Source organism: Chaetomium fimeti (genome assembly GCF_033439085.1).
Source record: "Chaetomium fimeti strain CBS 168.71 chromosome Unknown B0H64scaffold_2, whole genome shotgun sequence".
NCBI lineage: Eukaryota > Fungi > Ascomycota > Sordariomycetes > Sordariales > Chaetomiaceae > Chaetomium > Chaetomium fimeti.
The window spans coordinates 1,541,357-1,565,304 of NW_026944330.1; the positions used below are offsets into that span (position 1 = coordinate 1,541,357).

Genomic DNA, 23,948 nt, shown 5'->3' on the forward strand with positions numbered 1-23,948 from the left:
ACCCTGGGCTTCACCGACATGTTGGGCAAGACGGCGAGTCGTCACAGCTGTGACGGGATCCAGCTTGTCGACCCACCAATAATGGCATGACAGCTGGAGGCTGGGACTGAGACATTGGCTAGCTCTGTCTCGATCTCGTGAGGGGGAGACAATCCATTGTGAAGCAGAGACATTTTATCGGCGGGATTGTTGGCGATGGCATCACCTCCACGGGCCCGACATCGTGAAAAAAAGAGGGGGAATATCCAACTTCGCGCAGCCCACCGGCCCAAACGGCACACTAACATCCACACCAAGCTGGTGGTCGTTGGGAATGACGTCGGTTTTTACGGAGCCTTTTTTATTGTGTAGGTATTCTTGGGTTTCTTGGGTTTCTCTTCGGAGATCTGGACTGTCGGCATGGGGGTTCAGATCTTTGTCTTTCAGTCATTGGCTGCTTCACTGCTGCCAAGACGTGGCTGCAAGGACTTGCGTCATCCCAGGGTCTCTTTCGCCTGGGAACTTGCCGACCCACAATAGCTTTTGTCCCTCCAACATGGAAGACACTGCTAGTGGTGTGCTAGTCTTGCAACTCAGGGTACAAGCTTGATCAGATGTGATTCCCTTGACTCCTAACTAATCAATGGTGGGTTGGGCATCCGCATGCCGACGTAACCATGGCGATTTGTCTCTTTATTCACCCGGTCCCCGGACCTGATCGCACCCGTAAACCTTTCTTCCTCACCTCCCGTCGGCATCCTCACTCTTCCAATCTCCCACCTTTTTATTAGTCGTACCTTCCAAATCGGTACCACTCACTGATTTCTGCCCTATCACATCCTGCCCTTTAAAACCGGAGGACAGCACCATACCACCCTTCTCTGCGACACCTGCCTCGGTGGTCCGCACTGCGAGAGCGCAACCCAAGGGGTCGGGACACCCAACCTCACCTTCCATCAGTCTCTCCAGGCGCAAACCAATAACTCAAAATGTCACGCAGTAAGACTTACTCCCAGACCCCGCCTAGTAACCTTCACTAACCCCCGCTACAGCAACGAGCCTCGCCCCAGTGGCCCTCATACTCGTCGCCGGATCCCTCGTCCTCCTCTGGTTCGTCATCCTCTCAGGCGTCACCCACACCTCGCCGCTCCGCCAAACCTACTTCCTCCGCGCCGACACATCCGGCATCGAAGGCGCCCGCTCCATCTCAGAATGGACCTTCTTCAAGGTCTGCGGCGACGGCCACACCGACTGCGGCCCCTCGCGCCCGGGTCTTCCCCTAGGCGATGCCTGGGCCAGCAACGCCCGCAACGCCCCGTCTGACCTGATCGGCGGCTACGGAAACGGCACAACCAGCTTCTACTACTGGTACATGTGGCGCTTCGGATGGGTCTTCTTCCTCATCGCCCTGTTCTTCGAGGTGCTGGCCTTCTTCGCGGGCTTCCTCGCGCTGTGCAGCAGACTGGGCTCGGCCTTGACGGGGCTGATCTCGCTCGTCGCGCTCTTCTTCCTGACCATCGCCGTCTCCCTGATGACGTACGCCCCCCCCCCCCCCCCTCCCTACCCACCCCCAACTTCTCCCATCCCAAATACCCCAAACTAACACCCCAACTCTAACCACAGCGCCACCTTCGTCAAGATGCGCGACGTCTTCATCCGCGAGGGCCGCCAGGCCTCGCTCGGCAGGTACGGCTTCGGTTTCAGCTGGGGCGCCTGGGTGCTGTTGCTCATCAGCACCGTGCTCTTCTTCTTGGCCCGCCACAAGCGCAGGGACACCACGACTGCCGCCGTCGCGTCGGCCCCCGGAACGGCCGCGGGCCGCACCTGGCCCTGGCAGAAGCGCGCCGCCGGTGATGGGCGCAGGGTTAAGGAGGACTACGCCTGAGTGGGCTCGGTTGATGCCAGATGGCCGGTGGTAGGGGGCCAGGTGGAGTGAGTGAGTGGAGTGGTGGACTACGTGGAGGATGGATGAATAAAGGGTGATGTGATATGAGATGACGGAGCGGGAGTGATGGCCAGATTGCAACCAACTTGCGCGCAAGCTATCCTCGCTATTTACGATACCGGCGGCATTCAGCCTGCTACTTGCATGGAGGACTTACAGCCTCCTCATAATTTTATTCAAGCTACATGGCGGACGGCGTACTCTGGGTGGAAGACATTCGCTAGGAGCGTTCCATATATTAATTAATACCAATCTTTCGAGTCACTGCAAACGCCCAAATAGGCCATTGTATCCCGGCTTTTCTGAGCGGCATTACCTCCCCCCAAGAGCATACATCCACTGCTCTATCTACCGAGACTATCTTCCCAAGTTTGGTTCCCGATAAAAAAACGAATTGCTCCTCCACAATGCCAACCCCCGCCACACGACCCGATGCAAGGACCAACGAAACAACCCGAGATGAACGAGGCAACCAAAGAAACAGGCAAAAAAAAAGCACATTTCACATGCCGCCCCGGAAGGCAATACATTATGAGGAAAGGTCAGCCAAGAAAGAAGTATCACACACACTCAAGAAAGGAAGATGGTATGTTTGCTCGGGCCAAAAAAAGCCCAAGCAGGCGTTCATCCGCCAGGAATAAACCGCCCTATGCCCAGGCCTCGTGCCCTCCGCGGAACATTGGAACTTGGAAGAGAAGCAGGGGGGGGGGGGGGAGGACAACTCAGAGAAAACGGAACCCCTGCCCGCCACCCGCCACACCCCTTCCATAGTAGTTGTGTAAACATACGAAAGGGACCACCCAAAACCAGCCACCCAACCACCCACCCACCCCAACTCAACCAACCAACCAAACCAACCCACATACCCCAAATTCAAACCTCCCGGTGATAGATAGAGACAGAGCGAGCGAGAGGGAGTGCGAGAGAGAGAGAGAGAGAGAGAGCAAGACCACGGAAAAAGGCCAATCGATCGATCAGGGCCCCACGAGCGGACTACCCACAGGGCTGATGGTGTCGAGCGGGGCGGCGTGGAGGGCGGGCTTCTCGGCGGCGGCGCGCAGCAGCCCGCGGCGCTTGCGGTCGAGGACGGAGCGGACCCACTCGGCGACCTCGTAGTCGCCCTCGGCGACCTGGCCCGTGGGGTTGTTGAGGCTGAGCTCGCCGGCGGCGTCGGCCAGCGCGTCGTCGGCCGCCGCGGCTTCGGCCTCGGCGTCCTCGGCGATCGTCTCGGGTTTGCCCAGCGTCTTGATCCACGGGTGCGCCAGCAGCATCGGGTAGGTATGGCGTTTGTGCGGGTTCTTGTTGAGGCAGCACCGCACGAAGTCTTGTGCGAGTGCCGAGTAGCCTTCGGATGGGAGGTCGGGCGGGTCGCCTTCTACGATGGCCTGGTCGTGGGGAAAACAAACATGTCAGTATTGGTGTTACTTTTCGAGGGGGACTGGGTGGGCCAGAATACGTACGCTCAGTTGGCTGAAAATGGTGCTCGATACTTCTGGCGGGTAGGGGTATTTCCCCATGGCGCACTCGATGATGGTCAGCCCCATACTCCAGATGTCGCTCTGCACGTTGTACGTCCCGGCTGCGGCACCAGCGGCGCCGGCGGCCAGCGCACCGCCGCTAATGCGCTCGGGCGCCATGTAGCTCTGACAACCGATATTGGTCTTGGCTATACTAGCCACCAGGTTGCCCGACACGCCGAAGTCGCAGATCTTGACCTGCCCGTTGCTGTTCACGAGAATGTTGGTGGGCTTGACGTCGCGGTGGATGATGTTGTGGTCGTCCTTGAGCGTCTTAAGGCCGACGATCGTGGCGAACGTGATCTTGCGGAGCACATTTTCGGGGATGCCGCCCACGTACAGCTTGTCGATGCTCCCGCCGTCCATATACTCAATGCACATGTAGACCGCACCTTCTTGGTAGAAGGCCCCGTAGAAGTCGATGATGTAGGGCGAAACGCACTCGTGCAGGATGACGAGCTCTTTGAGGATAGTGGTGAATTTGGCCTGGTCCAGCTCGAGTCGGATTTCCTTCATGGCCATGACCACTCCCGACGTCGTGGGCCCGCTGCTCCCGCTCCCGGGTGATGTATCCGAAGACTCGTCCGTCTCGCTTGATGATTGCAAGGGGAGCGCCGGCTTAAATTTGCTCAACCCCTGACCAAACCGCGGTGCTTTTGGCCTGGCATGCCTGACCTTGTATACGGTTCCGTAGTTACCCTTGCCCAGCTCGTCCATGACATCGATCTCGTCGAGCGAGATGGAGAAAGTCTGGCCGTTAGCAAAGTTGACGCCTGTCCGTGTGATTGTCGCCGCGCCATCGAACGTGATCCAGCCTTTATCCGCGTCAATGTAGTTCTTGAAATCGCTCAGCTTAGAACCCCGCCCCTCCCCGTTCACCGACGGCTGGCTACCCTCGTCGTTGCCGAGATCGCCCAATTTCGGCGCAGGCCCAGGCGATGGACCGCTGGGGCCTGGTAGATTCCCCAGTTTCATAGCCCTTCTTTCGCTCAGGCTCGGTGGCTTTTTTGCAGCCGGTACTGCGGGTGCCGACTTCGCAAACCCCGGAGGCATGGGCCGGGACATGCCTCCTGGCAACTTGAGGTTGGGCGGCATGCCACCCGCCATGCCACCCGCCATGCCACCCGCCATGCCACCCGCCATGCCACCCGCCATGCCACCCGCCATGCCACCCGTCATGCCACCCGCCATGCCACCCGGCTGCCCGCCGCCGCCTCCGGGCCCTCCCTTGTTCATGTTCATGTTCATGTTTAAGCTCGCGGCCGAGCTGGCTGCCCTGGCGGCCATGTTCATGCGCTGCTCTTGGAGCGCTCGTGCTTTTTGCATGATATCGGACGGCAGACTATTTGCGCTCGGTGTCGGTCTCCTCGCCGTATTTAGTAGCCCGGTGACGCTCGAGGTCGGGTTCATGTGGGTGGGATTTTGCGGATCAGAAACCGTCCGTAGAGAAGGTACCCGGCGAGGCGGATCGCTCGGGGAGAAGCTCGGTTGGCCATCGGAGCTCGAACTTGGGGGGTCAAGAGGTGTGCTCGCCTCAGAATCATCGTCGGCGAAGCCTGGTGATGCCGGGTTGCTCGGGCCATACTCGTCCGGCGTGACCGGTTCGGAAATGTCGCCGTAGTCGGCCATTGTGTTGGTGCCGAGGGGAGGGGTGGGGGGAGGTGGGGAGGTGGGGTTGAGTAGGTGAGGTCCGGTCTACCTGATGCCCAACATGTGGTGTCGTGGAGAGCGTAGTTTTAGTTTTAGAGTTGTACTTTGGCCCGGTTTAGGTAGTTGCGGGTTTACGGGCTTGTTTGGAGAAAACGACCAAGAACAGGCAGGCGCTGAGGTTCAAGAGGTGTGGGCACCGGCGGGAGGGTCGAGGAGTGTTTGTTCGTTCCAAGGCAGCGCTAGACGAGAACCTTGTTGGTCGCAGCACTGGCTTTTCTGGGCCGGTGGCAAGCCTTATGGGAAAAGCGTGTATCAAGAATTTGGCGAACTCTGCTACGGGTAGGCGAGAGAAAATTCTATCGCAAGTCTGGCGCCGAGGAAGGTAGTAGTCCCAGGATAGGATTGGGCCGGAAGCGGGATCGAGATCTCAAAACGGCTCCCCAAGTCGGCCAGTGCGGGCAACTGAGCCGAGTCTGACCAATTTGATTGGCTACTCCCAGGCCGGATGGAGTTTTTGGGAGGCGGTTTATGGAAGCCGCGAACACCAAGCACAGTCCACGCGGGCGAAATCGAGACTCGTCTTTCCCAAAAACAGTACTTCGGCGAATCCGTTTAGGGCGGAGCATGCGTCTGACTTGGGGAAACAGGGCCTCCAGAAGTCAGAACAGGCTGGCGCAAGCGGATGGACTGTCTCTCCTCTCCCCAGTCACACATTTTAGAGTGTGGCACCGGTAGGGGCTTTTGCTCCGGCTTCTTACCCAAAAGCCCCTCCATTTTCTCATCGGCTGCCAGGGTCAATCCAAGTTCGTGGATGTGAACGGCTTGGTAAGGAACTCAAGGACAAGGGGGCAAGGGACCAAGGGGCGAAAATGCGCTGAGGCAGTGGGGTTTGCTCCAAACCCCGCCATTGGGAGCGGCTTTCTCCCCGCCTTATCAAGAGCGACGGGCTCCTGGAAAAAGGAGGATTGCCCAAACCAGGATTGAATACGGAAAATTGTTACTTTTGAGATATGCATATCCCTTTCTGAGAAGGTGAGAGGCCATGTGTGCTCACTTTGGGGTGCTGAACCGGTTTGTCGGACCAGAAAGCAAGGTAACTCACGGTTAGGCAACTGCATCCACGCGGTATGACGTCCGAAGTCAAGCGAAAGACGCGGGGGGCAGCAATTGGGTTTTTGGGTCGACTCAGCAATCGCCGGCGGCTGAAGAACTTGCTGCGGCCCAACGACAACGAAGAAGCGATCTTCGAACGGCAACTTGCCGCGAGGCCTTCATCGCTGCAGCGAAGTGGTTGGGTCGTGTCACTGTGTGTGGGGCCGGTTGAAGATGCCAAAGCAGGTTGCCCGTGTTTTAGCGTTTGTTTTCTGAAACAACCTTCAAAATGCAAGGGGCGAACTGATTGGGCCAAGTCAGCAGGGGCCGCGTTCTCCTCGCCGCAGCCCGCTGGCGATCCTTTCGGAAGGAGGCCGCCAGACAGGCCAAGGCGGAAACAGATGAAGCTTTCGTGGTTTCCCGTCTGTTCCATTGAGCAACCACTCCCCCTGTCTAAAAACCATTGCCTTCAGGGCACTGCCATGAGGGCCACGTCCACGTCTGACGTTCTTGTTCTGCAGCTTTAATCGCTGAAATGTTGTGCCGTCTACGAGACGATATCGGACATCTTCTTGTCTGTGGCATTGGCATTTTCCAACCCAGAGTTAAGTGTCAAGGACAACTCACCTCCTAATTTGGTCCACCGAGACAGTCTCGGAAGGGTTACCCTGACTTTCTTGGTGGTTACCTTGACTCTTATAAGGGGTTACGTTTGGCTCTCTTGAGTCCTTCAAGTGTGACTGTGTTAGCCAAGCCATGCACTGATAACGCACATAATTTACCTCTGAGAACATTAATGGCGGAGTTAATCAACAGGTGCTCTTGGCTGTGTTGCCGTTCAGTCGACAACGGCAGCTGGGATGGCGTCTCGGCTCGACCCTGATTGTGATTGGCCCCGTTGTTGACAAGAGATGCTTTTCTGCGTCGAGCCTTTTTGTGGCGGGATTTGCATCAAGAACAACCAACCAGAAGTCCGTCTGGCAACACGTTTTGAAATGAAGTCTCTTGTGTCAGAGGCCACCCATAAGAGGACAAACTGCGCCTCCCTGGGAAGTCTTTGGTGAGGCTGGGGCTGAAAAAGAAGGCCGGGCGGCAAGTGGTGCCGATGTTGTGTTTCCAGAACCGTGGGTAAGTTGCCGATTTATTAAGGCTTGTCTGAAAGCTGATCCTGGGATTCACCAGGCGCGATCCGACGCTGCCCTGGCGGAGAAATCGAAACCGCTCCTGTCTTGCGGCGAACGTCATCACGGCTGCACGTTTCTCGATCCAGGTGTCTGCTAGGTGCTTGGCGACCCCTTGGCATCCCTTAGCCTGCGCCAAGAGAGACTCGCCAAGAGACAGCGGCCAGGGTAACTTTTAACGAGAAACCTTCTCTCTCTGAAAACGGACGGTGACAATTCAAGTACCACCCTAACTGAGTATTCAGCTGCGCCTTGCGTTGGCCTTATCGCGCGACATGGAGCTCCTGTGCGCCCCATCGAAGAGTGTTGAAGGGAGGCCATTCTTCAGACCGTCAGAGATGGCGTTCTTAATTTATCCCATGTATCCCGTCTTCTGCGCTGCAACTCTCCCCGCGAACCCTTCCAACTGATCGCCAACGGCATCGGCAATCTCTCTTTGTTATCCCGGGGTTGCTCTTACACTTTGGTGTATCATCACAAATACAAAGCACCTCCGTGGAGCTCCACCAGCTTCTTAACCGTGTCTCAGACAGCTCCTTCCTGACCACGGTTCATCCAGCCATTGCAGCATCACACTGCAATCGCAACATTAAAGAGCCATTGGGGTTCAACTCGATCCTCTGGTCCCCCTATCTACTCCAATTTCCGCCAATTCCACCCCCTAGATCGAAAAACAACGACAGCAGGGTCACTTGATGGGTCTACTCAACATACGCGCGCCGACCTCGTTGCGGCTTGCCTGGGGCGACTCTTGGGACCCTTCATCAGTGACGGCCTCATCGCCCTTTATAATCTTCAATAAACCACAAGAATCGCATCCATCCTTCGACAACTTGGCGCTCCTCGTCTTCGGCGCTGTTTTGGAAGTCGTCTGCGTCAGTTTGCCCGGTTACATCATCGCGCGCTTGGGCCACTTCGATGCCGACAAGCAAAAGTTTCTTGCCAACCTCAATGTTATGCTATTTACGCCATGCCTGAGTAAGTTGCGGATGTTGTGATGATCTAGTTGGTTTAATGGGGGGTGTTTGGGCTGACGGTTGGCAGTTTTCACGAAGCTTGCATCCCAGTTGAACGCCGATAAGCTCCTCGACCTTGGCATCATTCCCATCATTTTCCTTATCCAGACACTTGTTTCGTATCTCGTCTCCCGAGTTGTGGCAAGATGTTTCGGCTTCAACAAACGGGCTTCCAACTTCGTCACGGCGATGGGTGTGTTTGGCAACTCGAACTCGCTGCCCATCTCTCTCGTCATCTCGCTCGCCCAGACATTGCAGGGGTTACACTGGGACAGGATACCGGGTGACAACGACGATGAAGTGGCCGCGAGAGGTATTCTCTACCTATTGGTTTTCCAGCAGCTCGGTCAGCTGGTTAGATGGAGCTGGGGTTACCATGTGTTGCTGGCGCCAAAGTCGAAGTACGAGGAGTACACCGACGAGACGATTGAGGAGGGCCGCTATCACGACTATGATGAGGAGGATGACACCGAGCCGCATGGTTTAATCGAAGGCGTCGACATCCTACATGAGCCCGAGAATCACGAGGACAGTCGCCCTTCAAGCCCGACACACACCGACGACTCTGCGACCCACTACGAGCCGGCCGGCCGGACGCCCGTCGGGGGCTCTTCCGGGGCGTCGCCGAACGACTCGGAGGACGATGAGCACGATGAGCACGACGGGCCCTGGAAGGGCAAGGGAAAGCAGAGCGCGACTGGCCTCGGTCTGAACGGTCATCTCCAAGGGCACGAAGACCTCGACAGGATGCTCTCGTTCCCGCACATCCACAGCACCGACGAATCCGAAGTGCCGCCGGGCATCAAGGGCGTCCCCGTGCGCGTGCAACGCTTCGTAAAGAAGACGGAGCTGAAGTCTCGGAACTTCCTCCACACGACCGGCCGGCGCGCATACGACTCCCTCCCGCGCCCGTTCCAGGCCGCGCTCACGACGCTCCACCGCGTCTGGCAGCGCGTCTACCAGTTCCTCTGGGACTTCATGAACCCGCCGCTCTGGGCCATGCTCATCGCCGTCTTCATCGCGTCGGTGCCGGAGCTGCAGGCGCTCTTCTTCCGCGAGGGCTCCTTCGTCAAGACGTCGGTCACCAGCGCCATCAGCTCGTCGGCGGGCGTGGCGGTGCCGCTCATCCTGGTGGTGCTCGGCGCCAACCTGGCGCGCAACACGCAGGCGCGCGAGGACGAGACGGAGCCCGAGGAGCGCGAGATCGGCACCCGCCTGCTCGTCGCCTCCCTCGTCAGCCGCATGCTGCTGCCCACCCTCATCATGGCCCCCATCCTCGCCCTCTTCGCCAAGTTCGTCCCCGTCAGCATCCTCGACGACCCCATCTTCGTCATCGTCTGCTTCCTCCTCACCGGCGCCCCCAGCGCCCTGCAGCTGGCGCAGATCTGCCAGATCAATAATGTGTATGAGACGGTCATGGGGCGGATTCTGTTTCAGAGCTATGTTATTTGGTGAGTATTTTGTTTCCATGTGATGGTTTGGATGAGGCAGTGTGCTAATGATACATGACAGGATCCTGCCGTCGACCCTGATCCTGGTTCTTTGTGCGATGCAGGTGGTGGAGTGGGCCAAGTGAGAGAGAGGCTTTCGCCGGGGTGTGTGGTCGGGACGATAGCAGATTGGCAGCGGCAGCGGCAGCAGCAGTGGTTTCCTTAATTCTCTTCATTCCGTCCCATCATTGGGCGGAGCGACTGTAACAATTTGGATTTTGAGGGTGGCGTTTGTGGGGGGTTTTGCATACCATAGTTGCATGGTCGTGGGCATGGAAATTGCCGCGTCTGGTTCTGGGTGCTTCGTCCTGCAAACAGGAAATGGGGTTAATTTTTCCTTACTAAAAAAGCATTGGGTTGGTCGGCCGGGTGGTTGGAATACCACCTGGCCTCGACCTGGCTGGTGGTGGTGGTGGTGGTGGGCATTAGGGACACAAATAGAATGACTGGTGTCTGGACTGAGCAGACAGATTGGGACACCGGACTCGACGTCGAGCATGGTTATGACTTTATGGGGATCAGGTCCTGTATCATTATCACTATGGCATAATTTGTTGGTGGGAGGGAGTGGCATGACCTGGTATGGTCGTTGTATAATCAAAATGCACGGTGTTTCGGGGTCAGTCGTGTATACGCATGCTTGGCGTTTGGGGGATGGTCAAAGAATTAACGTGTATTCTCAGTTGGGCGCCGTTCACCGCGCTCTACCGAAACTCCAACAAACCTTTGGACCCGGTTTTGTGACCCATTTTCTATAATTAAAACGAAGGTTGGTTGAGGGGTGCGGTTGAGGGGGCCGGGCCGGTCGGCGGTGCCAATGCGGCGCATGTTGACGGTGGTGGTAACACCGGAAAAGTTCCAGGATGGTTGTGCCGTTTATCCTTCAGAGACCGTTGAATTCATGTCCGGCAATGCGGCAGACCTGCGTGATGTGTTGTGTCGTTGGTGTTGGGGGTCCAGGTTGTGTATCTTCATAAGAAAGGCAAGTCCAGCCGAACGATCCACGGCTGTGGTTCTCGAGGTTACCTCAGGGTAAGCACCCGGTAGCCGATCTTCCGATCACATATTGTGACTGTGAGTGTATGTGGCAGAAAGATAGTGAGCAGGTATCTAGATAAGTGAGGTCAAGACCGATGAGGCTACCTTAATAATTCCCTGGGGAATAACTTCCCCCGCCCTAGGATGAGTGAGTGAGAACCGCTTTGGGAAGGTAACCGTCAATCCTCCTTCGCGAGCGAGTTGAGCTACTGTTGTAGTCTCCTTTTATTACCCGGGATCTATTTTCCATCCATGTCATTTCCGGCTCATTCATGAATTATACAACCCAACTCTACAGTGAGGTACTCCGTCACTACACCCCATTGATCGCCGGTTCCTCCCCGCCATCCGCAATAACCCAATCCGTGACGGCCCCCTTCCAATCCGCAATCCGCACGTCCCGTATCCCCACCACGATCACCCTCACATCCTCACCACCTACCGCATACCGATTCGCGCTATTCCCCACTCCCTCCGCCCCATCCGCAACGGCGCCAAGGAGGCCCCCCGGCTCGGCCGCGCTGTCAAACGTGTTGTTCTCCAAGTGGACCTCCCGGTAGTATTTCTCCTCCTCAGACCCCCGCTCGACGAGCCGGGCGCTGCCGTTGATGGTAGCGCTGATGGAGGATACGGCGGAGGTGTTGAGGTTGAAGAGGAGGGCGGCGAGGGAAGACGGGGGTTCGCGAATGGGCGAGCGGGATGCGCTGCCGTCGGAGGAGAGGCGGCGCGCTTGGGAGGTGGTGGTTGGGCGGTGCGAAACCCCTGTGCGCTTGTTATTAGTATGCTCCGTGTGAGTGAGGCGGTATGATGGGGGGGATTTCCGTACAGTCGTGGACAAGTAAAGAAACGTTGGGGTTGTTCGCGAGGTTGTTCATCTTTTTGCTGGCCGGGTTGGTGGTCATGATGATGATCGGGGAGCGGGAGTGAGGCGACGACGGCAGGTAGGTATAGTTCATGAGAGAGACATTGGGGATGTTGTCGGAACAGGTGGCGAGGTGAAGAAAGCGGGCATTTTCTAGGCACTGGACAACTTCTTGCGGGAGTGAGGCCGTCACGCGCATGTTGGTGTTGCCAGCCGATGCCTCGTGGCTGAGGGGTATTTGTTGTTGCTCCATCGTAGCGACTTTAAGACTCCAGCAATTCCAAACTCGGTAATTTCAAAAATTCAATCACAGAACCCGTCAGCTCTAATGTTTCGCAAAGTTTTTGACCGTCTGAAGAGGCGATGGTAGTTAAAGGTTTGGAGTTCAGTTGACAGCTGAGATCGGGCGGGAGTGGGGGAGATCCGCATTACCCCAGCTGGATGACTAATGCGGGGGAGCCGCTCGACCCCTGCTGCAGTACCTTATGACGTCTGAAATCCGGGGTTGAGGGACCATTCCGTTTCCCATCTCAATCAAACGTGAGGCGGATGAAGGAAAAGCAACAGGGCTCACATAGGCATACATCATACTTCGATTCATGTTCACCGATTCAATTGCATAGATAGAAACTTGAAAACGAGGGGCTCGCGGGTCACGGGTCCAACCCAGCTGAGCCAGTGCTGGGTTCGGGAAACAGGGGCCCACGGCTACCCTCGGCGTTGTCCCATCCTCGGCCTTACCTTACCGACACCCAGCAACCCGTGGAATTTCCATCCTCAATTCCTCTTGCTCTTCCGTTTTCTAGACTCCGAAACTTTCTGATTTCGAGCCGTTGAACTTCCTCCTTACACTCAGCAGACAGCGCGGCGTCCTCCCACAACCCAATCCCACCCCACCACACAATGCGCTCCCTCAAACGAACCTCCCGCCGCCTGCGGGCACCCATCACTACTATCACCACCACCTCCCCATCCACCTCCTCCCCGCTCCTCCTCCAGCAGCAGCAGCAGCGTCCCACCCCGCGCCCGATATCCACCCACCCCGCCGGCTCGCAGACCACCACGGCCATCAACCCCATCAAAACCCTCCTGATCGCCAACCGCGGCGAGATCGCCCTGCGGATCGCGCGCACGGCAGCAGCCATGGGCATCCGCACGACGACGCTGTACACGGACGTGGACGCGGGGTCGCAGCACGCCGGGTGCGCGGCGCACTCGCTCGCGCTCGGCCCCCGCCCGGCGGCCTACCTCGACGGCGCCCGCATCGTCCGCCTCGCCCGCCAGCACGGCATCCAGGCCCTGCACCCCGGGTATGGGTTCTTGTCTGAGAATCCGGCCTTTGCCCGCGCCTGTGAGGAGGCGGGGATCGTCTTTGTGGGACCGCCGGCGGCCGCGATGGCGGATATGGGCGATAAGGCGCGCAGCAAGGAGATCATGACGGCGGCGGGCGTGCCCTGCGTGCCGGGGTACCATGGCGCGGAGCAGACGCCGGAGGAGTTGAGGGTGAGGGCGAGGGAGATTAGGTATCCGGTGCTATTGAAGAGCGTGAAGGGTGGTGGCGGGAAGGGGATGCGGATTGTGAAGACGGATGAGGAGTTTGAGGCGCAGCTGAAGAGTGCGAGGGCAGAGGCGCGGGCGAGCTTTGGTGATGGCGGGGAGGTCATGCTGGTGGAGAAGTATGTTGTCCGGCCGAGGCATGTGGAGGTGCAAGTTTTTGCGGACAAGTATGGGAATTGCGTGGCGCTGGGCGAGCGGGACTGCAGCGTGCAGAGACGGCATCAGAAGATCCTCGAGGAGAGCCCGGCGCCGTTGCTGGATGATGTGACCCGGCACGATCTCTGGGATAAGGCGAGGACGGCTGCGCTCGCTGTGGGGTATGTCGGCGCCGGCACGGTCGAATTCATCCTGGACAAGGACACGGGCGAGTTCTACTTCATGGAGATGAACACACGCCTGCAGGTGGAACATCCCGTGAGTGAGATGGTCACGGGCACGGATTTGGTTGAGTGGCAGTTCCGGGTTGCTGCCGGTGAGCGGCTACCCCTGACGCAAGACGAGATCGAGGCGCGCATCCTGGAGCGCGGCGCCGCCATCGAGGCTCGCATTTACGCCGAGAACCCCGAGAAGGGATTCTTCCCCGACTCGGGCAAGCTGGTGCACCTTGTCACCCCGCCGACCGACCCCGACGTGCGCATCGACGCCGGCTTTGTCGAAGGCGATACCGTGTCTGAGGCGTACGATGGCATGATCGCCAAGTTGATCGTGCGCGGCCGGGACCGCGAGACGGCGATTCGCAAGATGGAGCTCGCGCTGCGCGAGTACGAGGTGGTCGGCCTCAGCACAAATATCGAGTTCCTCAAGCGCCTGTGCCGCAGCCAGGCGTTCATCGAAGGCGACGTCGAGACTGGGTTTATTGACCTATGGAAGGAGGAGCTCTTCCAGCCGAGGCCTGCCTCTGACGAGGTGTTTGCGCAGGCTGCGCTGGGCCTCCTCAGCGCGCAGATCAAGTCACACGTCACTGCCGGGCCACATGGTGGGACACTCGGCTTCGGCGAGAAGGGGCTGCAGACTAAGCGCAAATTTGCCTTCCAGGTGCGGAACGATGCCGCTGCCGAGGGGGAGAAGCCCGAAGTTGTCCAAGTGGAGGTTGCCCAGCAGGCGAATGCACTCTACAGCGTGTCTGTGGCACGGAACAACAGTGAAACGCCCGTCGTCTTCGAGAACGTCGTCTGCGAACCAAGTCTCGCGTCTGCTACCAAGACGAAGGTCACCTCCTTCTTCCCCATGGCGCGCGTCGAGTCGACCCTAGTGCAGGACCCGGCTGCTCCGGAGAAGCTCACCGTTTTCCAGCTGGGAGAGAAGACGGAGCTGACGCTGGTGCCGCCGGGCTGGTTCGAGAAGGCGCTGGGCCTGAAGGAGATTGTGGGTAGCGTGGTGGCACCCATGCCCTGCAAGATCCTGAGGAACGAGGTGGCTGAGGGCCAGGAGGTTGAGAAGGGCGCTCCGCTTGTTGTGTAAGTCGAGCCACGGGGCGGGATAAATCGAGAGAGGGTGCTAACGTGTGGTTACAGTATCGAGTCCATGAAAATGGAGACGGTCATCCGGTCACCACAAAAGGGCGTTGTCAAGAGGCTGGCGCACAAGGAAGGGGTAAGTTCTCAAAACACCAACGATAAGGATTTGGGTGCTAACTTGCCGTAGGATATTTGCAAGGCCGGGACAGTCCTGGTGTTGTTTGAGGACGTGGAAGGAGCCGAGCCGACTCAATGATGACGGTGAAGGCTCTCCCACAGTCGTCGGGTGATGGCCACGTGGTGGTCTACTCGAGCGAGTGATCCTGTATACCCTCTGAGTATTTTGTTCTACCTCGCTAGACATTGTTTGGATTCAATGCTTAGTTGGTGCGATATTGGCGTTTAGAGATGGACTCCCTGTCAGGTAGCACCACGTACATACGGCATGACTTATGAAATGGATGTCATATTGATACAAAGCACACCATCAAATTAAAATTCGAGATCATGAATGTCAACACGTTTAATCAGCATGGGTTTTGGATGGCTTGGAGATGGCCTCAAGGTGGCTTCCCAACCCTAACCCTATTCTTGTCCAATGAGTATTTGAGTATTTGATGCCTTAAACCCCTCCTCATTGACCCGCGGAACCCAACGACAACAGTCGCGGCACAGAGGCGGGTTTCACTCGACCGCAACATTTTAATGCTTTATTATTCTATCCCGACCTCTTAATATTGCCCAACCATGGGTCAATCCCTCGGAACTTTATTCCCATTACGGCTACGGCTTTGGTTCGGCAACCTGCTCTTTCGTCCCCTCGGCCCGTCGACGACAAGAGTGAGCTGGCACCGCATCGTCAAGGGACCATGCTACCCGCCAGAGGTGGAGGCTATGCAATACGTTGCCTCGCATACAAAGATTCCAGTACCCAAGGTATATGCTGTGCATACCGAGGATAATGGCTCTATCTACATCGAGATGGCGTATGTCCAGGGCCGCACCTTGGAGGGTGTCTGGAAAGGTCTGTCGACAGACCAGAAGGATATCATTTTTGCCGACATCCAACAGCATATATCTTCTCTCCGAGAGCTTCAACCCCCAGAGCAAGACACAGTGTGCTCGGCCCTTCAAAATCCCGCCTATGACTGCCGCATCGGCGCTCGCTTCTTTGGCCCTATGAACCATGGCGAGTTCCACTCGTTAGCACGAGGGCACTTGCACAAGGACGATGTCGCACCTTTTCTCGGCCAGGAAGTTGACAAAACGCACACGTCTTCCTACCGGACTTGCTTTGCCCATGCGGACCTTGCCCCGAGAAACATCATCATCCGGGACGGGCGCGTCGCCGCCATCATTGACTGGGGGTTTTCGGGGTGGTATCCGGAATACTGGGAGTTCACCAAGGCGCACTATAACTACGTCTCGAAAGAATGGGAAGAGTATCTTCGTCTTGCTCTCCCCAACTACGAGTTGGAGCTCACGGCAGAGCGAACCCTCTGGAGGATGCTGCCAGAGCCGGGCACGCGGTCTACCATGCACCGCGGTGGAGTCACCGTCAAACACAAGGGCTCAGACCCTGCGGAGGCCTGGTTAGAGGCAAGAGCAGGCCGCCAGCTAACGGACTTGTGGTCTGTCGTCCTGTCTCAAAAGTCGAGATGGGAGTAGGTGGATATGATTGAAGAATTCTTGCTTGCCCTGCCATAGTCTGCTCGGTTTTGACACCATCCATTCTGTGCCTGAGAATAGTGTAATGGAAGGACTAACGTCGTCGTCCGGTCAACGACGATAGGGGGACGTCTCTGTAACCTTCACCGGGTCCTCGCGCGTCCCGGCTGGCCCGGCGTTGGTGCCTGATTGTTGACCGCGATACCTAGATTCGCATCGCACGACAGATTCCGCGCCTCTTGGGGTCCGGCGGTTGCTCAGCCGGTTGGCTGTAAATTACGACTCAGGCGGCCGAGGCGGCATTGTGTTGGGGCCGAGTGCTACCCCGCCCCCAACGCATCTTGCATACGAATATATCGCCTTCCAACATAAAGAGCTTGTTATCGCCGGACGCTATCCTATGGCTTTCTCCGCCCGCTTTTTTTCTTGGTAACACGATCTTTCTTGAATGCCTTTGAACCTGTGAGCCTTCAAGTCGCGGAAAGTAACCATATCGCTAACAGGGGCCCTTGTTACGTTTTGTTAAATCAGATCCACCCCTGGGGAAACAAACAACCATGTCACGATTAATTGCCCTCTGTTTGTACCACCGAGACCACTTTTCTGAAGGTCATATGCGGGAATTTTTTGAATACGAGGCGTACCACTGGAGCATCATGATCATGCCCGAGGCCAGTGACGGGCGAGACTGCCATGTCTACGATGCTACCGACGCGACCTACATCGACCCTGAGACGTTTCGAATGAAAAATCCTACAATGGACTGGTGGTTCAGGGCCAAGGAAAACATCGACCCCGCTCTCAGTTCGAAGCTCCTGGGGAGTATCGTCATTGGAGAGGTACCGGACGAGGAGGTGACCACGGATGATCTCCGGGAGTTTTTTTACCAGATACCTCTACCGGTTAGAAATCAGGATCCCCAGCAGAGCTGCGTAACGTGGGCTGTCAACGCCATCCGGGCCCTCCAGGAGCAAGGCTGGGTGTGGCGGTTCGACATTGATCAGTTTAAGGACTGGGCACTCGCTTATGCCGATGATAGGATGAGAGGGGAGGAGGCGGAGCAGCCGAAAGTGATTCAGTACAGTATAGAGGGGAGTTTGGAAGAGGAGTACAGCAGCATCATCATGTAGAAGAACAAATTGAGGAAGACGACGAAAAAGACCGAGAAGAAATCGAGGAGGGGATCGAGGAAATAGAATCTAGAACAAGGAATTGAGAAAAAAGAGCCCAGCTCGAGAAGGCGTTTCTCTGGGACCGGATGACTTCGTTTCTTTCTTTTCGACGAGGTTTGGTCCGTCGACATCTCCATCTTCCATTTTTGGTCCATTGAGTTCCACTTGTTCCTGGGCCGAGGCCCACAACCTCCCCCACGCCTTCCAGGAACCGCTCGGCGAGATTGACCAATGGGGGACGTGCCGCAGATCGACGGTTCCCATGCCGAAACGGGGCCGTGCAACCTCAATCTTGAACAAAACCACAACCCAACTCCTTCACCAGAGTGAAGCCACAGTCACCATGGCACTCAGGATACAGTACCGCAACCTGCTGCGGACGGCCCAGTGCCAGAAACCCGCCGCCGACCTACCCGCCAGGTCTTTCCCGGCGAAACCCTCCCTGCTCGCACCCCGACACCGCCAACAGCAACCCTTCTCGACCTCCCTCAACAAACGGCAAGAACCGCGACAACCTCCCGTCCCCGAACAGCCAACTGCCATTGTACCACCAGCGCCCGTAGATCCCTCCCTCGCAAGACCACCAGCAACCCCATCCCCACCACCCCCTCCGACCGATCCCAAGCAACCACCGCAACCCCAACCCCAACAACCAAAGAAGCCCTCCCGCCTCGTCCCGCGCCTAATCTTCGCGCTCGCCTTCACGCTCGCCGGCGGCCTAGGCGGCTCCTCTTTGCGCCTGGCCCTCTCCCCGCCCGACCCCCCCGCACCAGCAACAGCCGAAGACGCCTACACGACCCGCGTGCTGCACGAGCAGGCGGCCAAGCTACCCGTAGTCCAACAGCTGAACGCCGACGCGGCCACGTGGGAGTCGTGGGACGCGTACGAGTCGCTGCCCGCGGCGCACCGCGCGCAGCACATCACGGCGGGCGCGCTGGCCGGGTCGCGCGGCGTGGGCGGGTACCAGCGGGTGTGGTGGAACCGGCGGACGGGGGAGTTGGTGAGTGTGATCTTTTTTGGGAGTGCGACGACGGGCTGGCCGGGCGTCGTGCATGGGGGCTGTCTGGCGACGGTGTTGGATGAGAGTTGTGGGCGGGCCGCGTTCAAGGATGTCGAGTGGGGTGGGCGCACGGGCATGACGGCGAAGTTGGGGTTGGAGTATAAGAGGATTACCATGGCGAATGGCTTCTATGTGGTGCGGGTGAAAGTGCGCGGGGAGGAGGATCTGCCCGAGCGGGAGAGGGGGAAGCGGCATTATAAATGCTGGGTGGATGCGCAGGTGGAGGATGCGGTTACTGGGGCGGTCACGGTCACCGCGGAGGCGTTGTTTGTGGGCGGGCAGGGGAAGAAGAAGGTTAATGGTGGCGGGGCGCTAGTTGAGACAGGGCAGCATGTGAAATTTTGAGAGTCGGCGGTGGTGGTGGTGGCGATAAAAGAGGGCCGTGTGGATTTACAGGAAGCATCAGCGATGGCGACGGGGACGGGATGACGATGGGAATAGCTTCGTCAGGGCTGTAGTGGGCTCGGGCTCAGGTTGGTGGGCATGGTACTGGGACGTGCGGCCCTTTTGGCGGGCTCGTGGCGGGCTCGTGGCGGTAGGAAGCACGGTATAACGCAGCGAGGCATGCCGGGGCCTCGGGCCCTTGATAAAGAAGCTCCTCATGCTTCCATGCTACCAAGCGCCCGACCCGTTAGTGCAGCGGTTAGGGGGTGCGGAATCTGTGATCTGGATCTAAACCCCGAGCTCAAGGGTGACGACCCGAGAGGTCGCAGGTTCGATCCAGGTCAAAGTAGCGGGAAGCGGTACCCGCAGTCTTCTAACCCGTTGCAACCTTCCAACCAGCTGGCCCCTAGTTGGTGTGTAAAATCCCGACGGGGGTTTTCGTAACTGTCCAACCTATCTAGGAAGACGATGGATGGGCAGTAAGCTTTTTGTAGCTTAATGTAGCTTAACTAATTATATTTCCAACCTCTTGGTCATTTCTTTTGCATTCCCAACTAATTAGAGTTGTTTTTGTCTCTCGTTATTCTTTTATAACCGTTTATTCTCTTTCGTTGCCGCACCCCATTTCCATGATAACCAAAGGTGAGCTAAAAACACTCTTATTCTTCAACGTTACGCTGCTCCAAAGACCATTCATTACAGTGAAGGCGAAGATAAATGCTGGCCTTGGTGTTTTCTTTGGTCTCTCTTCGATCACGCGTTGTGATGTAATGTTGTGATGTAATGAGTGCCCTCGCCATCTGATGTTCCCTGCCAAGCGAATTTATACTTGATGAGGTCTGCATGATCAGGCATGGCCAGTGCTAGAAGCCACCCCAAGGAATAGGGGCGATGAGAAGATCATTTCTGAGCGATCTACGAATACAAAAACATCTTGTAGAGCACACCTACCGCTCGGGACCCCATCATGATTTGCTTGCCCTGTCGGGATTTCTGCATGATCATCTACTTTGGTTGACTTCTCTCTCAGGACACGACCTCTCAAATACCGTTACCCTGATGAATTCGCATCTGTTGCAGAGCCATTCATCGAACGGTGGTGATCGTTCCCGATGTTGGACCATAGTGAGGTGAACCCGTCCTGGGTTCAGGGGTTTGTTTACATACAACCACGTTGCCGGCCAGTGACAGTCGACGAGGCCAAATCCTACCCAAATGATCTAGGTTGCACTGAAAAACCTCCTCCTCGAAGGCAAAGGCCATCTCTCGGCTTTCCTGCCTCCGCTACAAATAACTAAGTCCCCACAACGAGCTATACCCAGTACGTCCATCCGCAGCTCCGCGGGTGCATCGCTGGTATTGCAAAGGACACCTGACACACTGTGCCGCAAAGTCACGTTAGCCCGAGGGCAGGAGCGGAATGATGAGAATGGGCACGTAATATGTCTCAGTCCCTCAGGCTTGAACCCAGCATTTACCGATCAGCGGCCAACAACCCCCAGACAATATCACCCTACCCACAACGCACCGGCAGGATGGAACCCCCGACTCGTCACACCCGGGCGGGCCCCATATTCGGTACGGCGCCGACAGAAAAGGGGGATGGGGAAGGGGGGAAGGGGGGTGGGTGTCGCACAAGGAAAGGAGTAAGCAACGGTTACCAACGGCGCAGGGTCCCCACCAGCAAAAGCCGCGGCCCCCAAAAGTCCAGAAGCCTTCCATACCAGTAAGCACTTTGCTGCGGTCACACAGCAGAGGCCTTGTGCTCCCAACCAGAAACCAACCCAAGAAAAGAAAAAAAAAGCCGCCGACCAACAACCGACACCCAATCCAAAACCCCGTCCCCCCCCAGGTCCTCGCTTAGCAACCGACAGCAGGGCTAGCGCAGGCCTGCGGCACCGACCAGCTGGGTACGGTACACGGGGGAGGGGACGGACGTTGGGGCGCAGGGCGGGTTGGGCTGGTTTGGCTTCAGCAACTGCGAGCTGGGAGCGGCGGACCATCCAACCCCGGGCCGAGGAAGGGGGAGGTGAGCGAGGGAGGGAGGGAAAACGGAGGGAAGGGGTGTGTGAGTGAGTGAGGAATGAGGGTGAGTGGGCAAATCGCTGGGTCCCGTCAGCTGGGAGGTACCGGTACATGCGCATCTGGTGTTGGTCTTTTCGGGAGGTTATGGAGTGATTGTTGTGGGATTTGATGATCCTGCCTGCCTGCCTGCCTGCCTGCTGCTTGTCCACCGCCGCCGCTTGTCACGACACGAGATTGGCAGCCGTGCCAATAAATGCCAATGCCGGTCGGGCGCGATCCTTCGGTAAACCACTGGTTGGGACCCTGCTGTGAGGCTGAGACCTGGAGCAACGAAGCGAGACTCGTCGGGATCGGCGGTCCGCCGAGCCGGGGATTTCCCCCGACGGAGACGGCGCTGGATATGCCTCGTGTAAGCCGCGCGCTCTCGTGCTCTCTCTCTCCACTGCGTTCTTTTATCGTGCCGACTATTTTCAGCCGCGGCGATGTCAGCCGAGGAGGCTTGCATATATGCCGCACTGCATTTGTCCGGCGAGCTGATGGGGCTGTTTGGACCGTTTTTTTAACGGACGAAGGGGGGGTGGCCTTTTGGATTCCAAACTTCCGTTTTCCCGGGTCCTTGGAGGGTGGGTGTTGGGGGCCAACCACCACACCACCCATGTCAGGTCCCGAGGATTTGCATCTTCGAGCTGCATGGTTCTTCCTTCACGTGCAGGAGCGTGTGATGTGATGGGAGCTGGTGGCTGGCCGGCCCAGCCGGATGGGTCGGTATCCGGAGGCTGGCTCGAGTGACGAGGAGCCATCGCTAAATCTTTGTTGGGGCCCTTCGTCCGGAGAAAATGCTCCCTCGGTAGCTTATCCTTGCCTGTTCTGTGCGTGTTCTCCGAGGCAGCCAAGTCAACGAGCTCCCTTGGTGACACCAAGTTGGTGGAAACATGACGCATGTCAGCCGCTGCCATGTCACACCAAGAGCGAGACAAGCATCTCGAGGGTGACAAGCGCCGTCGCGATTTGCGGGGTTGAACCAACAAGTAGGATCTCCTGGTTTGGTGGGGGGTGCCTGTATGCTGACTGGCGCCCGGAGTCGACAGTGGTGGTGGACCGGATAACGACACATGAACCTCGGGTGAGGAATTGCACTGGTCAGGAGAAGATGCGATACGTAATATTCGGGACGGTGTCTGGCCGACTCAGCGGGTTCTTGTGAGAGTCCGAGGCTGACTGCCTTCTCGATAGCTTCGCAAACAACGCTCGGAACGGGGCAGCGAGCTGATCCCGAACTGGAAATAGGCGGTTCGGAGAACAAAACGTCCAACTACTACGGCGAGATATCGGCTAATATAGCCCTGGTACGCCGAAAGCCTCAAGAACGCCTCAGTGATATATTGTCCGTACATTAGTCAGCTATCAGCTGCTATCCCACAACCTCCTGAGTCCCGTCATCGCTATCAACAATGCCTCGTCCGTCCTGATTCCCCTCGTCCCCTGATTCGGCAGTACGTTCACCCAGTGGTCGAACAGCTCTTTGGTTCTCGCCCCAGCAATCCCCATCTCACCCAGCTGTGGGTCGTTCATGGCTGCGTACTCCAACCCCCGCGGACCGCCAAAGATAACCAGCAAGTGGTTGAAGTTGGCCTGCTCTTGGCTGGGAAACGCAGTTGACAGCGGCATGCCGCGCTCTGAGGTGCCGATGCTCATGTCGTACCCGTCATCGTAGGGGCTTTCCGTGAGGACGCTGGAGAGCGAGGAGGCCTTGCGGACGCTAAAGCCCCAGAAGTAGCCTTCTTCTGTCCTTGGTGCCGCTGGGTGTACCGGGTCAGGAGCGCTGGATGGGTCGTCGGGCATTTTGAGGGTTAACCGTGTCTTGGGTGGGATCGACTCGGTTATGGTGACTGTGTTGGGCATGCCGATATCCACGACCGTGCTGGAATTGTTTAGCATCCAGTCTGGAATCTGCCGAACGTGGGAAAACTTACCCCTTTCCTCCTTTTGCCGGGAGTTCCAACGTCATTCCTTCTCGGTACGGTAGCCACTCATCCTTGTGCGGGTGATGCGGCATGTCAAGACTAGGGAGTAGACCCTGCGATCTCAGGTTTGGGTGCAAGGGGAAGAGCACTTTGCGCATGAATGGTGGGGTCTCAAGGTAGGTGAGGATATGCTCCATGAAATGCGCCGGATCCACGTCGCCTGTATAGGCGTCTGGGTCGGCGTTGGTGATGCGCTTGTCTGTCGGGCTATCATCATAGATGACAACCTCATCGACGGAAAAGATGGCCATGGCGCGCGCAACGCGGCCGACGTTGGTTGTCCTCTGCTCTCGTGTTACGCAACTGCCGAAAGTCAGAAAAGGCGTCAGACGACCGCAAGAGAGGCAAGATTTACTCTGTGATAAGGCTTGTGGGCACGGCAATGGAGATGGTCCATTCCCTAGGGATGGTTGGCCTAAACCGGGGGTGAGCCTTGAAGTTTGACCCATCACCACCGTCCTCGGTGTCGAGGCGGCGTCTCTGTTTAAGCATTAGCATTTATCCCCGAGAGATGAGAATGACCCGGATTCAATTAGAAGGAATTAGACAGCATGAGTACCGCAGCGAAAACCACGAATTTCTCATGCCTTCGCTGCGGCTCGTGTTTCTTCTCTTCGCAGGACCCGGGAATATGTCTCAAACTTACTTTTGGCGGATTCTCGTATGAAGGCGGCATGGCGAATTGAAATGCGGAAGATGAAAGCAGAAATTGCCCGAAATGCAACCTTCAAAAATACAATAACTACTTGACTTCTGGGTCGTGATGGCTCCAGAAGTTTTGGCTTGCGCCTGGCAGAATTTCGCAAAAAGTTGACCGCCTTGTAATTTTCG

The 23,948-nt window shown here is 57.3% G+C and overlaps 10 protein-coding genes across 10 annotated transcripts; 6 read left to right on the forward strand and 4 right to left on the reverse strand.

The window, feature by feature from the left end:
• The first annotated feature begins 516 nt into the window (after window positions 1-516).
• On the forward strand, window positions 517-2,110 carry B0H64DRAFT_79603 (SUR7/PalI family-domain-containing protein). Its single transcript, XM_062808773.1, has 3 exons — window positions 517-978; window positions 1,032-1,515; window positions 1,603-2,110. The coding sequence occupies exons 1-3, from the start codon at window positions 969-971 to the stop codon at window positions 1,862-1,864; spliced, it is 756 nt and encodes a 251-aa protein (XP_062662137.1). The 5' UTR covers window positions 517-968; the 3' UTR covers window positions 1,865-2,110.
• Window positions 2,111-2,796: 686 nt separating this feature from the next.
• On the reverse strand, window positions 2,797-5,439 carry B0H64DRAFT_79669 (kinase-like domain-containing protein). The gene is made up of 2 exons (XM_062808774.1): window positions 3,385-5,439; window positions 2,797-3,309 (listed from the first exon to the last, which is right to left on the reverse strand). The coding sequence occupies exons 1-2, from the start codon at window positions 5,068-5,070 to the stop codon at window positions 2,899-2,901; spliced, it is 2,097 nt and encodes a 698-aa protein (XP_062662138.1). The 5' UTR covers window positions 5,071-5,439; the 3' UTR covers window positions 2,797-2,898.
• Window positions 5,440-7,872: 2,433 nt separating this feature from the next.
• B0H64DRAFT_79596 (auxin efflux carrier) lies at window positions 7,873-9,999 on the forward strand. The gene is made up of 3 exons (XM_062808772.1): window positions 7,873-8,342; window positions 8,409-9,831; window positions 9,893-9,999. Exons 1-3 carry the CDS (start codon window positions 8,060-8,062, stop codon window positions 9,954-9,956), a joined length of 1,770 nt encoding a protein of 589 aa, XP_062662139.1. The 5' UTR covers window positions 7,873-8,059; the 3' UTR covers window positions 9,957-9,999.
• A 966-nt stretch (window positions 10,000-10,965) lies between these two features.
• On the reverse strand, window positions 10,966-12,313 carry B0H64DRAFT_354245 (uncharacterized protein). Its single transcript, XM_062801532.1, has 2 exons — window positions 11,735-12,313; window positions 10,966-11,670 (listed from the first exon to the last, which is right to left on the reverse strand). Exons 1-2 carry the CDS (start codon window positions 12,021-12,023, stop codon window positions 11,222-11,224), a joined length of 738 nt encoding a protein of 245 aa, XP_062662140.1. The 5' UTR covers window positions 12,024-12,313; the 3' UTR covers window positions 10,966-11,221.
• B0H64DRAFT_471892 (carbamoyl-phosphate synthase L chain, ATP binding domain-containing protein) lies at window positions 12,314-15,260 on the forward strand. Its single transcript, XM_062807909.1, has 3 exons — window positions 12,314-14,784; window positions 14,842-14,920; window positions 14,972-15,260. Exons 1-3 carry the CDS (start codon window positions 12,674-12,676, stop codon window positions 15,038-15,040), a joined length of 2,259 nt encoding a protein of 752 aa, XP_062662141.1. The 5' UTR covers window positions 12,314-12,673; the 3' UTR covers window positions 15,041-15,260.
• A 177-nt stretch (window positions 15,261-15,437) lies between these two features.
• On the forward strand, window positions 15,438-16,844 carry B0H64DRAFT_79707 (kinase-like domain-containing protein). The gene has a single exon (XM_062808775.1). It carries the CDS (start codon window positions 15,532-15,534, stop codon window positions 16,450-16,452), a length of 921 nt encoding a protein of 306 aa, XP_062662142.1. The 5' UTR covers window positions 15,438-15,531; the 3' UTR covers window positions 16,453-16,844.
• Window position 16,845: 1 nt separating this feature from the next.
• B0H64DRAFT_79708 (uncharacterized protein) lies at window positions 16,846-17,617 on the forward strand. The gene has a single exon (XM_062808776.1). The coding sequence runs from the start codon at window positions 17,010-17,012 to the stop codon at window positions 17,580-17,582; it is 573 nt and encodes a 190-aa protein (XP_062662143.1). The 5' UTR covers window positions 16,846-17,009; the 3' UTR covers window positions 17,583-17,617.
• Window positions 17,618-17,967: 350 nt separating this feature from the next.
• On the forward strand, window positions 17,968-19,029 carry B0H64DRAFT_371093 (HotDog domain-containing protein; the record flags this gene model as incomplete). The annotated part of the gene is made up of 1 exon (XM_062802128.1): window positions 17,968-19,029. The coding sequence occupies one exon, from the start codon at window positions 17,968-17,970 to the stop codon at window positions 19,027-19,029; it is 1,062 nt and encodes a 353-aa protein (XP_062662144.1).
• Window positions 19,030-20,389: 1,360 nt separating this feature from the next.
• Window positions 20,390-21,395, reverse strand: B0H64DRAFT_79721 (uncharacterized protein). The gene has a single exon (XM_062808777.1). It carries the CDS (start codon window positions 21,210-21,212, stop codon window positions 20,577-20,579), a length of 636 nt encoding a protein of 211 aa, XP_062662145.1. The 5' UTR covers window positions 21,213-21,395; the 3' UTR covers window positions 20,390-20,576.
• A 1,013-nt stretch (window positions 21,396-22,408) lies between these two features.
• Window positions 22,409-23,915, reverse strand: B0H64DRAFT_385715 (putative RNA methyltransferase). Its single transcript, XM_062803096.1, has 4 exons — window positions 23,764-23,915; window positions 23,473-23,597; window positions 23,067-23,420; window positions 22,409-23,014 (listed from the first exon to the last, which is right to left on the reverse strand). The coding sequence occupies exons 1-4, from the start codon at window positions 23,791-23,793 to the stop codon at window positions 22,498-22,500; spliced, it is 1,026 nt and encodes a 341-aa protein (XP_062662146.1). The 5' UTR covers window positions 23,794-23,915; the 3' UTR covers window positions 22,409-22,497.
• Between the last annotated feature and the right edge of the window lie 33 nt (window positions 23,916-23,948).

What these genes read in the sequence shown, in the direction of transcription:
- B0H64DRAFT_79603 (XM_062808773.1), top strand. An exon ending in ATCGCCGTCTCCCTGATGAC is followed by an intron (nt 1,516 to 1,602) that starts GTACGCCCCCCC and finishes CTCTAACCACAG; the next exon opens with CGCCACCTTCGTCAAGATGC.
- B0H64DRAFT_79669 (XM_062808774.1), bottom strand. Translation starts at nt 5,070, where the DNA reads ATGGCCGACTACGGCGACATTTCCGAACCGGTCACGCCGGACGAGTAT. An exon ending in CCATTTTCAGCCAACTGAGC is followed by an intron (nt 3,310 to 3,384) that starts GTACGTATTCTG and finishes CCCCACGACCAG; the next exon opens with GCCATCGTAGAAGGCGACCC.
- B0H64DRAFT_79596 (XM_062808772.1), top strand. Translation starts at nt 8,060, where the DNA reads ATGGGTCTACTCAACATACGCGCGCCGACCTCGTTGCGGCTTGCCTGG. An exon ending in GCTATTTACGCCATGCCTGA is followed by an intron (nt 8,343 to 8,408) that starts GTAAGTTGCGGA and finishes GACGGTTGGCAG; the next exon opens with TTTTCACGAAGCTTGCATCC. An exon ending in TTTCAGAGCTATGTTATTTG is followed by an intron (nt 9,832 to 9,892) that starts GTGAGTATTTTG and finishes GATACATGACAG; the next exon opens with GATCCTGCCGTCGACCCTGA.
- B0H64DRAFT_354245 (XM_062801532.1), bottom strand. Translation starts at nt 12,023, where the DNA reads ATGGAGCAACAACAAATACCCCTCAGCCACGAGGCATCGGCTGGCAAC. An exon ending in TTCTTTACTTGTCCACGACT is followed by an intron (nt 11,671 to 11,734) that starts GTACGGAAATCC and finishes ACAAGCGCACAG; the next exon opens with GGGTTTCGCACCGCCCAACC.
- B0H64DRAFT_471892 (XM_062807909.1), top strand. Translation starts at nt 12,674, where the DNA reads ATGCGCTCCCTCAAACGAACCTCCCGCCGCCTGCGGGCACCCATCACT. An exon ending in AAGGGCGCTCCGCTTGTTGT is followed by an intron (nt 14,785 to 14,841) that starts GTAAGTCGAGCC and finishes GTGTGGTTACAG; the next exon opens with TATCGAGTCCATGAAAATGG. An exon ending in GGCTGGCGCACAAGGAAGGG is followed by an intron (nt 14,921 to 14,971) that starts GTAAGTTCTCAA and finishes AACTTGCCGTAG; the next exon opens with GATATTTGCAAGGCCGGGAC.
- B0H64DRAFT_79707 (XM_062808775.1), top strand. Translation starts at nt 15,532, where the DNA reads ATGGGTCAATCCCTCGGAACTTTATTCCCATTACGGCTACGGCTTTGG.
- B0H64DRAFT_79708 (XM_062808776.1), top strand. Translation starts at nt 17,010, where the DNA reads ATGTCACGATTAATTGCCCTCTGTTTGTACCACCGAGACCACTTTTCT.
- B0H64DRAFT_79721 (XM_062808777.1), bottom strand. Translation starts at nt 21,212, where the DNA reads ATGCGCATGTACCGGTACCTCCCAGCTGACGGGACCCAGCGATTTGCC.
- B0H64DRAFT_385715 (XM_062803096.1), bottom strand. Translation starts at nt 23,793, where the DNA reads ATGCCGCCTTCATACGAGAATCCGCCAAAA. An exon ending in CCCACAAGCCTTATCACAGA is followed by an intron (nt 23,421 to 23,472) that starts GTAAATCTTGCC and finishes GACTTTCGGCAG; the next exon opens with TTGCGTAACACGAGAGCAGA. An exon ending in CCGGCAAAAGGAGGAAAGGG is followed by an intron (nt 23,015 to 23,066) that starts GTAAGTTTTCCC and finishes AAACAATTCCAG; the next exon opens with CACGGTCGTGGATATCGGCA.